This window comes from Simochromis diagramma, unplaced genomic scaffold, assembly GCF_900408965.1.
Source record: "Simochromis diagramma unplaced genomic scaffold, fSimDia1.1 OVJJ01000131.1, whole genome shotgun sequence".
In the NCBI taxonomy this organism is placed as follows: Eukaryota; Metazoa; Chordata; class Actinopteri; order Cichliformes; family Cichlidae; genus Simochromis; species Simochromis diagramma.
Window position 1 is genome coordinate 4,827,996 of NW_024387200.1, and position 13,139 is coordinate 4,841,134.

Genomic DNA, 13,139 nt, shown 5'->3' on the forward strand with positions numbered 1-13,139 from the left:
ATAAAAAGTGTCTGTTTTTTGTTTCAAAACAGCTGATAACTATTCGCTGATAGCTGCCAACATCTGCGAACAAATATAATTCTATAAAGTGGTTCTATATATTGTGTAACTGTTCATATAGAGCAGGGGTAGGCAACCTTTCTGATGACGAGTGCCATTTAAAATTTCCTCAGAGGTCAGTGTGCCATATGATTGCATTAGCAATAAATCTAATAACGCTCTATATGAACAGTTACACAATATATAGAACCACTGATAAGAGAAATAAACTGGGCTAATATGGCATGTTTGTTAATATTCAACCCAACCCTTCAACTCATTCATGTCACCTAAAAGGTAAACCTGTTTCTCCATCACCTGTTCAGCTCTGATGGTTCAGTAAGGACATCTCCTGGTTTCATCTGCATGTTTCCCTCTCACCACATATCCAGACCGATATCATGACCAGCAGATTTTACAGCTGTGGCTCCAGCAAACATCAGCTACTAGAAAGAAATATTAAATAAACTCTAACAACAGCTGATCAAGCTTAAACGTGCTGCTGTAGTTTAGCGCGACATCCTGCGGTTTCCTCTTTCTGGCACAAAGTGGGCGATAAACAAACAAGAGAGAAAAGCTGATCAGCTGATCATTGATCAGTTTCATGATTGAAGTAGCAACAGGAGAGAGAGGGGAGAGAATGAGAGAAGAAGAGGCAGCTGTGCAGCTCCAAGTTTATGTCTTTTTCATTGTAGCTGAAGTCCTGGACGATTCAGTCTTTTTACGGGACGGTTGGCAACTCTACTAAGTAACCTTATGAATAAAATAAAGTTCACTATCAGTAACATCATAGCACCCACCCAGCTGTATAGACTCTCCGTCATGCTAGCTAGCACGCAGTACAGTTATTGTAACTGACTGTAAAAAGTCAGCACATGAAAATAAACTGCACCTAAACTTGGTTTATATCTGACCCAGGTAGACTGCAGGTCATAACTTCTTACCTGAAGTTCAGTTCACCTGACACTCGGACCGGCGGCTGCCTCGGGTCTCTCCTCTTGCCTCCCCTTTCTCTCATCCGCCTGCTGGCATCCACCACTTATTAATGTTAATGAATCTGTGGAAGCTTCGCCATAGCCACCACCAAACAACCGAGTTAGCTTTTTACACACCGACCAGCATCTGGCCAATCCACCACTTTCATTATATACCGTTACAAAAAAAAAAAAAATCATCGGCCACCGACCAAATGCCCGGTATGCCCGATGGCCAGTCCAGCTATGGTCGTGCCATCACTTAACCCTTCGCGTGCCAACTGTGGCACGCGTGCCCAGGGTTGCCGACCCCTAATATAGAGCGTTATTAGATTTATTGCTAATGCAATCATATGGCACACTGACTTCTGAGGAAATTTTAAATGGCACTCGTCATCAGAAAGGTTGCCTACCCCTGTTATAAGCAGACTTCTATGAATTTCTGTTTTGTCAGTTGATCAGTGTCTTTTATTAGTATGTGCTAAAGGTCCCTCCAAAGAATTTATGGCAGCATTAGAAGTTTAAAAGAGAAAGAGACACGTTTATCTACAAGGTCTTAGCTGAAATTTACTGCCTAAGAAAAAATGAAAGTAAGGAAAGTAGTGGAATAAAACATTTTTATAATAGTATCGTGTTTCCTGTCACCTCTGGGCAAGAGAAGTTAAATCTGATGATTCATTAGTCGTCATTTTAAGGTATATTAAAATATGTAACAATTTGTAATTAATCTGGACACACTTAGCTTAATAACATCTGATTTTTCCTTCACTATGCATTCAGGTGTTGTGTCATGACGAGTCTTGTTAAAAGGTTTATTCCAACTATTTATTTTACACTTCTATAAAGACTCACTGTTGTGTGAGTCTTTCAGAGCAGCAATATTAGCTGTTATTATAGGCAGGATCAATACACCGCTGATCCTTTTTAGTGTGTGTGTGTGACTGAGAAGAAAGCCCAAAATTCAACAGGAAACACTCCCAAACTGGAAGAACGCCTGCTGATCAGAGGGATGAGAAGATACAAAGGTTATATCCATAAAACTCACAGGGACTGAACATATAACCCTTATCAAACTACTAATAGAATTAGAACACTATGCTGTTAGAAAAAATGCATTATAGTTCAAAAGAAAAACTTTTATTTGTCCAACGTTTAATCAAACCAACACACATCTTTACATTTTCAACAACGGTTTTAGTAACAGGAGCATAAAAATGGAAATATGCTACTCTGTTCAATAAACCAAAAAGAAAACAAAACACACACACACATAAAACATTTTTTCTTACAGTGCTTTTTGTCTTGCCGAGCTTACTCATTTAAATAAACTGTACCAAAACACACACCAGCGCCGCTGGAATCCATGTTTAGCTCCTCAGTATTAAAATTTACCCAAACTGTGGAAAAATATAAATGTACAGAAGTGTAATCTAATCTTTTAACGACAACCAATAAACTGTAAAAATATATTAAGCGCAGCGCACTACATTGTCTGTTTCATTGGTTTTGCAGCATTCACTCGCAGACATGCCCACATTTTTAGTTTTTTTTTCATCAAAAAAACTTAAGTCAGACATTCAGTGCATTTCTTTTGCACTATTTATATCACATCGTATAATCTTTATGCTGCTTCGCACTGAAGCAGAATTCAACATTTACTGTTAAAAAGCAACAACTGTGACTTCATCCAGCCAAAACAGAATTTAAACTTCACAGCTGAACATACACACTTGCACAAAGACATACTCAGCACACACAAACATCTCTGTGGAAAAAAACCAAGATCTTTTCTTCAGAAAAAAGGAGACTATTACAAACAACAAATAGGTTCATTTAATAATTATGTTATATGCTAAGGCTGCTTTTCCCCTTACTGAGGACTGTTATGTTAGTGTGCTCACATGTTGTTTTGCACCATGCCTGTGCACGGTTTGACCGGTTTGATCATTGTGTAACATTCCCTGGCACACTTACACTGTTGAATGAATGGTTACACATACTGTCTGTGCTCACTTTAAGAGTTAGGCCACAGATCTCACATGTGATTTAGTTGGACTCCTGTACGATTGGTTTCCATGCAAAAAAAAGTCTCCCATTAGCCCATATAAACTTTAAAATCAACTTCATTGTGAAACTTTTTGGAAAGCAGGTGTGCTGGAAACTGAGAGGAAAACACAAACACACATCAGCAGATTGAGGGAGAAGGAGGGAGAGAGAGATAGATGCTGAAGCAAACTGAAGCAAACCTGGGCACAGAGGGTTAAATGCAGCTGGACTGGACAGCGAGCTGACTTTTAGGACATTCTTAGAATGGTTCATTAGTTTTGTTTGGATCTGAAATGCACCTGTTTAACATTTTTTTAGGCTGTAGTTTAAACAAGTGTAATTAAAAAAACTCACTAGTGTGGTCAGTCAGTTTCAGGGTATTAAATAATACTTATAATGACCCACAATCTTTCCCAAAGCAAGCTCATTTTTTTGTAAACTTGTGGGACTGGGTAGAGATTCAAAGTGATTTTGACACAAAAAAAAATCCAATTTAAGTCAGGACTTACTGCTATTATAGACAAACTTGAGCTGAAAAACAACCGTCATTGTGATCAACTTCATCTATTTTGTGGTTTGAGTTTACACAGATTTGTTTCTGTTTGTAATTATTCACTATTCATTATTTTAACCTTCCTGAAGCTATAAATCCTCATGAGACACTCGTCGGTTGCGCTTGTCCAGCCAAGCCTGCAGAAGAGGAAGATTTTTGTCCATCCAGCGGATGTTATCCTCAATGGTCTCGTAGGCCTGCTGGATGCACCTCATCTCTGAGCCCGTCTCCTCTGTCAGGGAGCCGAAGAAGCTTCGTACCTGAGTCGGTGTAAAGGAGGGAGACTTTGATCGACATTCTAGATGCAGCGTCCTTAATATTTAGATCCAGGCAATATTCTTGTTATCCGAAATACGGACATGCCTTCTGATCGAAATAATGAACACCCATGTAGACATGCAGCCATACTTACCTCATCTAGCATCTCTCTAGTAGAGTACTGGTTAGTTACCCCAGTTACCAAGTATGATATAGTGCTGGAGCCGAGGTCAAACCTGTGACATCAAAGCAAACAAACACCAAAGTTCAAATTTTTTTAACCAGTGATAGAATTCCCTATTTTGTTAGGGAATAACTTCATATCAATATATAAATAATAAACAAACAACATTTTCTGTATACAAATAAAGTTTATACTATAGGCTATTCTACCAATTTTAATACTCTTGGCAAAGGCGGTGCTCTCTCCTGGTTAAACAAAAGTATCAATATGTGCAAAACTGACAAGACTGAGGATTTAAGGCTGATGGTGTATTGTGGATGATAAAACATGTGTGTGATGGGCTGACTGACTTCTTGATCATAGTGTGCCAGTTGGCTCTGAGAAAGTCCCAGGCCAGCTGGTAGCCATGAGGGTTCTTGCTGACAGAGACGACTACGCCTGGGAGGTCCTGAGTCTTCATTATCTCACCGATGAGGCTCTGCTCCATCATCCTGCAGACAGAAAGGAAACAGTAAAAGGAGAGCAGGGGTAATTATATCCCCTTAGCTTTAGCTAAGAAATACTGATGTGTCCCAGTTCTCATAATCTACACACCACTTGAGCTTGTCCTGCAGTGGGCTAACAGCCATGGCAGTCTTCATGCGGCTCTTGACCGACATTTGCAGCGAATGGCGGTACTTCTCAAAGAGGAAATCCCAGCCCTCTGGTGTTCGAGCTCCAATCACAAACACAGCCATGGTGATATCAACAGGAAGGCTAAAAAAACAAAAACAAGGAGGCTTTCAGTTCAGATGTATATACATAGTAAAATCAGCTTTTCTTGTGCTATTGTTGACTATGACTCCAAACCTCATGGTGCCATCAGAGTCCTTCCACTGGTTAAAGAGCTGGGTGGCTTTGGTCACACAGGGAGCATAGTTCCTGACACAGGAAAACAGCAGCAGGTAACTTCTCAACACTCGCTGAGACACGGAGCCGGAGTCATTCCATTCCTGCTGGTCAATCAAATCCTGGAACAAATCTACAATATAGCTCTAAAAAACAAAAAGAGACATTAAATCCTCCTTAGAGAGTATACAGTTACAATCCACATGCTGTATGTTTGTTTTCCTGCAAAGAGGAACGTCAGACACCCCTCGAACGATGTTTGAACCAAAAAATAAATACATTTTTTAACCAGTTTTTCTAAATTGGAGTTTTATTGCATAATCACAATGGACATGGTTGAAAATAACAGGAAAATGCATTTAAGGTACCATAGATTCACTGCTTTTAGTGTATGCAGTAAGACTAGCGAATGACTTCAGGGGTATACTAGCAAAGTGATACCTTTGTATCAGGGTTTTCCTGGTCCTTACCTTACCTTCAATTTTTTAACAGAATATTAATTATTTTAGTCATTTCTGAAATAGAAAATTATCACTACAAATTCATCTTAATAATGTGGAGACATAAATAAAAAGAATTAAGAAGCGAAATAGCTCTTAACAGATATTAAATATGATATTTTGTCACTAATAAATCAAAAGCTTGACTTTGTTTTTGCTCACTTTTTCACATTTCTGTATTTCTGAGTATGGATTAGACAAGACTAGACAGAAATCAGCTGCTTCCTTTAAGGTTTAGCACAGCAGACCATCTGCCTCCATCTCGTGCGTTCCCTAGCATCCTCCTCTGTCACACCAACCCTCTGCATGTCCTGCTTAACTATATCCATGAATCTTCTCTGTGGTCTTCCTCTTTCTTTCTGCACGGCAGCTTCAGCATCTTCTCTCCAACATATCCACTATACCGTCTCTGCTCGTGTCCAAACCACCTCAGCCTTACCTTTCTATCTTTGTGTCCAAACTGGTCTGCTTGAGTTAAGAAGTGAAATTTCTAAAACGGTCCATTCTTCATCTCCGCCTCCTGTCTCTTTAATAAGTATCACTGTCTCCCAACATCACTACCATCTTGTAAACCTTCTCTTTTCACATTTGCTGCCATCCATTGTAAAATTCTAACAAACTGTAATTATATATAGTGTGAACCCTGCTTCTTAGACATTTCACATTATAAACTAAATTATATACAAAATGAATCTTTCATTACACTGATTTTGGGACAGTACTTTTGTTTTGTGACTCAGGTACTCAAGATAACTTATCTTGAGTACCTGAGTCCATGACAAATTTCCCAGACTGGACAATAAATTTTATCATAATATTTCATATCATATTGCACTCTGGGGCACTCGGCTTATAAAACATGTGCAAAGTCAAAGCCTTTTTATTCTTTTTCAGTCCAGTGGTTGATATGCGTGGAACACCTGAAGTCAATAATTCAGATGGGTGAATGTATAGTTTTACCTTAAACTACTGTAAAGGCAAAGGTTATTCTTTTTTTCCCTAATTGGGCCTGTGCTTTGTTGAGCTTGGTCGCACTATGCCACTGAGTCACATATGTTGGTATAATGTGCCAAGTAATGTGCCAGCAAACTAACCTTCATCTGGTTCTCCAGCACCTTCATGTCTCTCTTTTCCATCAGTTTGTAAAGCGGCACAAGCTCTCCAAAGCCCTGAGTCACAGCCATGATCTTGGTCTCTCTGGACAGGTAAAGCGACAGCTCCAAAGCCGTGTCGAGCCTCACCTTCTCTATACTGCAAGACAGATGTCAGGTAAACATCCTGCTGCCCTTTTCTCCTTTCTAGCATACTGTGTGCTTGGATCTAAACATAATTTTAGCTGATATATTTTAAAATTCTTGTCTTTAGAACAAAGAGTAGGGAAAAAGCAATGTATGTGGAATGTATAATACTTTGTTTTCCTGCAAAGCTCAATATATCAGACTGCTTCACTTAAACTAGATACCAAAGGATAGACAGCTAATTTTGGTGTTAATATGCAATGTTTAAACAGACCTGACAAGCTGGAAGACATTGTGGATGAGGTTGGCACGGTCATTACCGCTCAGGGCTGTGTGACTGTGTTGCAACAGCTTGATAATAGAGTTCCACCCCTCGCCTGCATAATGAACCATGTAGTAACCACTCATGTCCACGTTGAACTTCACCCAGTCTACCTCTTCTGGCAGGAACAGGACATCTGAACAAGACAGAAGAGTAAAGAGAAGCTTTCAAGTGATGATGACTCGTGAAATTTAAATGAATATTGCCGTTTAAAAGAAAACCAAGGCTCAATGTCATCAAGTACTCACCAGTCTTTGTCTTAAGCAGAAAGCGGTGGACGGTGTTGGAGGCACTGGTCTTGTACGTCAGCGGGATCTGCCACAGGAATCTAGACACACAAAATAATGATTAATTAAAAGGTAATGTCTTTGTTTAATCATGATTAAATCAAGATAAGCAACTGACAAACTGTTTATTATGACAATATAAATACTGGAGACCACCAGGGTGATCCCTCTGCCTCATAGCAGACACCCCTATGGTATCAATTTCAAAATCCTACATTGCCGAGTTATTGCACTCACAAGAGTTTCAGAAAACCTGACCTCTGACCTTTCATTTTTAGGTCAAGTTCAAGTCTTGACCGTGAGTTCAAGGTCAGGGGTCACTGACCTTGAAATCAAGGTCACTGAGAATAGAACTCATCCGAGATTTTTAGTAGATGCAACTATGGTATCAATTTTAAAATCCTACACTACTGTATTCTTCAGTTATCACATTCACAATACTTTGGGAAAATTGGATCTCTGACCTTTGACCTTTAAGTTGAGGTCACTGAGATATTAAGTTGTCCAATATTCTTAGTAGATACACTTATGTTATCAATTGAAAGGTCCAACGTCTCCTCATTCTCGATTTATCACATTCACAAACTTAGTTGTCCACACCGCCCCATCAACCTTTTACAGCTGAGGGGTAAAAACATAAGACTATTATTGGCTGGAGAAATGAAAGTGATGATTTTTCACTGTAAGCTTCAAAGACAGCTACACAGTTACAGGAACTGTTCAGTAAACTACAGTTTAAATATTGCACCCTGCTTCCTGCACGCTCCAGGCTGAAGACAGCTTAATGCTGTAAACTTGCATTGTAACAGAAAACGCTCCTGACAGCATACCCTTCACTCGGGGAGGGGTCGTCTGTCTTCAAGTAACGCTCCTGACTGAGCTTGACTTCCCGACCTCTGACCTCCACCGTGACCAGTGGGAAGCCTTCCTGCAGAGTCCAGGTGTCCATGATGGCCCTGACGTCTAGCTCATCACCAGAGTACCACTTCTGCATATACAGACAAACATAATGTTGTATAAATACAACAACGTCACAGGAGTTTATTGTAATTGCTAAAATATGCTCACAATCAGAGAGCTTTGTTGAACAAGTTTGCTACCAAGCATCAAACGACAACTTACCGAGGCTCCGGACTGAGTTTTGCGTTTAGAGCAGAATTCTGTGTGTTTCAGTCGACCTTCATCCAGATCATCTGAGCTGCAGATCTGAAGCACATTTAACAGAGACGCGTATCACGATGAGCCACATTCAGCATTCACAGTTACATAAGAAGAAAAATGACTGATGAAAAATCAGCCCTCTAAAAGAGAGACCGCTCACACATCACTCACATTGGTCAGGCTCTCCCACAGGTGGCTGTTCACAGTGTTTTGGTAGCTGTAGCGCTTCAGGTATCGGACGATGCCAATCTCAAAAGCCTCAGGAGTGAGGAAGTCCCGCAACATATTCAGAATGCATGCACCCTGAAAACAAAATACATACATGCTTCTAAAAAAAAGGAACAATATGAAACGTAGATAAGTCCTTCAGTGTTTTGATTCAACTGCACAGTGTGGATTCAGCTTTGGGAATATCTAATTTATGTCAAATATTAACAGATTTTACATGATGATGAAATACTGAGACGATTGTTAGTTTCAATATCCTACACAAGTACAGAAACATGAAACAGAATGTAACAGCCGAGGTTAACCTTGTCATATGACACATCGTCGAACATCTCCTGGATCTGTGTGGGATTTTCCACAGGGGTGGAGACAGGGTGGGAAGAGCTGAGGGAGTCTACTTCCATAGCCTCAAAACATTTTGCCAGGAAGAAATCATCCTGGAAGAATGAGAGGATGGAATCATGTTTATGCACATCTCTGTAGCCTTATCCAGCAAAACATAGGAGTTGTTCTGCTAATGTACACTACTAAAACTATGAGACTGTGACTTTAATGTCCTTCTGGTTTTTAGTAAATCATTTTAACTGATCTGTATGTTCCAATAGGACCTGGGATCAGTCAGTTTTAAATAGAGTTTCAAAGTCTCACCACATGAAGTTCTGGGTACGTGATGTCGAGAGAAATAAACTCCATGAACTTGGCGAAACCTTCATTGAGCCACAAGTCATTCCACCACTCCATCGTCACCAGGTTTCCAAACCACTGGACAGGTAGGAAAACATGCAAGAACAGCATTAAACATGCTCTTTCACCTTTAGTGTTGTTATACTGTACTAACGACTGAAAAGTCAAACAAACCTGTATCTACTGCACATGCTACGCTCAATCATACTGACAATAAATTTAAGCAAATTTTCTTTGTAAAGCTCTGACTTGGAAAACTTGGTACAGACTGATGAACTCTGACACGAATGAGTTTATTTTTATTTATTTTTTAGATTTTAAGCCTTTATTGTGACAGAACATTGAAGAGAAAAAACAAAGCTGGGAGAAAGACCAGGTGAAGACATGCAGAAGAAAAGAAGAGAGAAGAGATAGAAAAAAGAAGAAAAAGAAGAAAGAAGAAAGAAAGAGACGAAGAAAAGAGAGAAAAAAAAGAAGAAAGAAAGAAAGAAGAGAGAGAAGAAAGAAGAGAGAGAGAGAAAAGAAGAAAAGAAGAAAAAAGAAATATAAAAAAAAAGAAAAAGAAAAGAAGAAAGAGAGAAAAGAAAGAAAGAGAAAAAAAGAAAAAAAAGAAAAAGAGAAGAAAGAGAGAGAGAAGAAAAAAAAAGGAAAAAAGAGAGAAAAAGGGAACGAATAAAAGAGAAGAAGAAAAAGAGGAAAGAAAAGAAAAAGAGAAAAAAAAAAGTGAAGACATGCAGTAAATGGCCTCGGCACTGATTCAAACCCAGACCTCTGGATTAGCCTTACAGCACATGGGTTGTCTGCACAGCCTAGCCCCTAATGCTTTACTTTTAACTTAAAACAAACAGAATCAGTGCAGCTACCTGGTGCGCAAGTTCATGGGCGATGACCTTGGTGATGCCCAGCTTGTCTGAAGCTGATGACTTTTCAGGGTCAAAGAGGAGGCCGGTCTCTCTGTAGGTGGTCAGTCCCCAGTTCTCCATCGCACCTGACTGGAAGTCAGGAATAGCTGCCAGGTCTGCAGAGGGAACACAGTCACAAATAATGTGGTACAGTCATGTCACCTCACGGTTCGACTAGGTATGGCTTACGTTCTCCTCTGATACATCTACAGAGCAGTCTACACCTAAATTTACATATTTGTCCTGTCAAAGCGTTGAGATATGAGGTATCATGTGATCCTGAATTTGTGCACAAAGCACAGTTTCCACACAGGCGAGTAAAGGATCAGAAGCAGACAGAGACTTATGACTCATCAAGTCTTTTCTTGCTGTTGTAATATGTTACAAAATAACAACTGCTACACCAGTGTGTGTCTCTTAACATGGAAACACAATGGGATTTCCACTGACCCTGTTTGGGAAGTGGGTAAGGAATGTCAAAATAGTCATCATAGAAGTCCAGCAGCTTGACAGCAGCATCCAGTGCAAAGGCTGTCTGGTCGATCTTCTCAGGGACAGCATAGATTGAAATCTGAAGGGAATCACAGTAAAGAACAAAGAACAAGAAAGTTTTCTCAGTTAGTACAACAGTCGTTAGATGACACGTCTGATATGCTTCACACCGTGTAGGTGTATACAGTACCTATGCAAAGTATTTTAGTCAAACTGCTGACTAAAACAAGTCTTTTTAATAAGAAGCATCTGGTGTGCATCTCACCTTGACACCATGCTGGGTCGTCTTGCTCACAGACTTGAAGTCCGACACAATGTAGGCAACCAGGTAAGTGCTCATTTTCACAGTGGTGTCAAAGTGATCCTCAAGCAAACCACCCGGCAACTCCACAGTTTTAACCTGAGAAACGCAGGTGTGTTTTAATAATTAAGAAAAGAAAGGAGAGGTCCATAATATTGCAGATGTGCATATATAGTCGTATGTATATAAGCATGTTGCTATTTTGTTCTTTTTAATAAATCCATATTTCTGGCAATTACTCATTTATGCTTAAAGTAAACTGAGACTGGTCAGTCTACATTTACCATTGGCATGTTGGATATGGCTATGTGGCGAGGCTCTCGAATAATTCGTATGGTGAAGTTGGCTTTGAAGGCGGGTTCGTCAAAACAGGGGAAGGCTCCACGAGCAAAAGTCGCTTCAAACTGCGTGGACGCCAGGACTCTGAAAATGTAATCAAGCACAAAGTGAAAGTGGATTAAAGCTGGTGTGATTAGGAGCTTTCAGCACTAAATAATCTTTTTTTGGTGAACTTTAAGCTTTTACTTGCACTGATTTTATAGCCAATTCCAAAGTTGCACTACATTTACAATAAACTCTTTGTTCTCTGTTGCAAAAAGGAAGATTTTACTTCAGTATCTGATAACAGCCAATAAAATGGAGGTGAACAAGGATGCCATTCATTTTTTTCTCTGACGTTCTTCAGTTATTTTAGTTATTTGTCAAAAGAGAAATTTAGTATTATTAGTAAAATAAACACAGAGAACATTCAAAATGCCTCGTGGCCTTACCTGACCTCCCCGCTGCTGGTGCGGTAGCTTCCCTTGTAGAAACCATGGAAACTGTCAGACAGGTTGGCAGCAAATGCCAGATGAACTTCATACTTCCTACCTTTGATGAGCACTGAGTCTGACAGCAAGGCTAGCTGATGGAAGCGAGGATACTCCAACACCTTAAGGCGCTTAATGCCTTCAGGTGCCAAGAGGAACACATCGGATATCTGCATTTGATTGGCATGGAGAATCACAGTGTTGGTGTCTTCATGCACATCAAGCTCAATACGAACAACGCCAGTGAAGTCCAGGGTGGTCAGATTGGGGTGTATGGCCAGGTCATAGTGGAGTGGAGTGACGGTTGTGGGAAGTCTCATGCGGTCCCAGGGGAAGGGCTGACCATTGGTGGCAATAGGGAGGTCTTTGGCCTTGGCTTGATTTGGTAACTGTGCTCCAGATGAGGGAGAAAAGGGAACGAACAGCACCAGCAGGAGAGGAGCCACTAACATGGTGACAACAGAGGCGGGACCTGAAATACAAACACAGAAAACTAAATGCAATATCTCTCCGCTTACTTGTAGTGTCACACAGCAAACACCGAACATCTCAGGATAGCTGGACTGTCAAACAAACTACTGCTTCTCATGGTACTTTATAACACATGACAAAGGACCGGGAAAAGCATTACTTTCGATTTCACACAAATGGATTCGTTGTATAATCATGCATTACAATCAAAATGACTCAGATTTTCAGAAGCCAAAAAGCATCTTATCTTACATTCTCATTATTTTATAAATTATGTGAGCTATATGTAAAAAATTGCTAACTTACCGCTTCGTCTCCTGCACGCAGCTTCAGCAGAAATCATTGAAAAATGAAAGTGAAACACAGAAAGGGGGGAATTGCATGCTGGGAGAAAACGAAGGAAAGGTTCACTAAGCTGAGGTGTCAGTTTAGGTCATTTCACTTACAGCTGTGGCTGTAACTCTGAGTCTAAGACCTGATAAAGACGCTTAAAATTCAGGGTATCCTGTCATGTCTGCAGCTCATGCTTATATTCCAGCTGTGAGTTATGAAAACATACCGCCTATTTTTTCTTTATCAAACACTTCTGGTGCACATTTTTAAACTACTGACTGTGTTACACCACCATCGCAATAAAAGGGGACAAAACGCACGAGCAATTTGTATAGGAAATGGACGGAAACAGGAACTTCCGTGTTTACAGCCCCCGCAGTAAATATATTTAACCACTAGAGGGCAACGTTGCTTCGATTAACGGTTATTTCCGTGCGCTTACTGTCTCAACTCTCTTGTATTTTGGTTT

At 40.1% G+C, this 13,139-nt stretch overlaps 1 protein-coding gene across 1 annotated transcript; it reads right to left on the minus strand.

The window, feature by feature from the left end:
* Nucleotides 1–2,134: 2,134 nt before the first annotated feature.
* On the minus strand, nt 2,135–12,990 carry erap1b (endoplasmic reticulum aminopeptidase 1b). The gene is made up of 19 exons (XM_040050886.1): nt 12,644–12,990; nt 11,828–12,338; nt 11,342–11,480; nt 11,022–11,156; nt 10,715–10,835; nt 10,226–10,380; nt 9,327–9,440; nt 8,984–9,115; nt 8,622–8,753; nt 8,412–8,495; nt 8,120–8,277; nt 7,251–7,330; nt 6,955–7,138; nt 6,537–6,693; nt 4,904–5,088; nt 4,649–4,810; nt 4,405–4,545; nt 4,025–4,106; nt 2,135–3,872 (listed from the first exon to the last, which is right to left on the minus strand). The coding sequence occupies exons 1-19, from the start codon at nt 12,678–12,680 to the stop codon at nt 3,702–3,704; spliced, it is 2,880 nt and encodes a 959-aa protein (XP_039906820.1). The 5' UTR covers nt 12,681–12,990; the 3' UTR covers nt 2,135–3,701.
* Nucleotides 12,991–13,139: the final 149 nt, after the last annotated feature.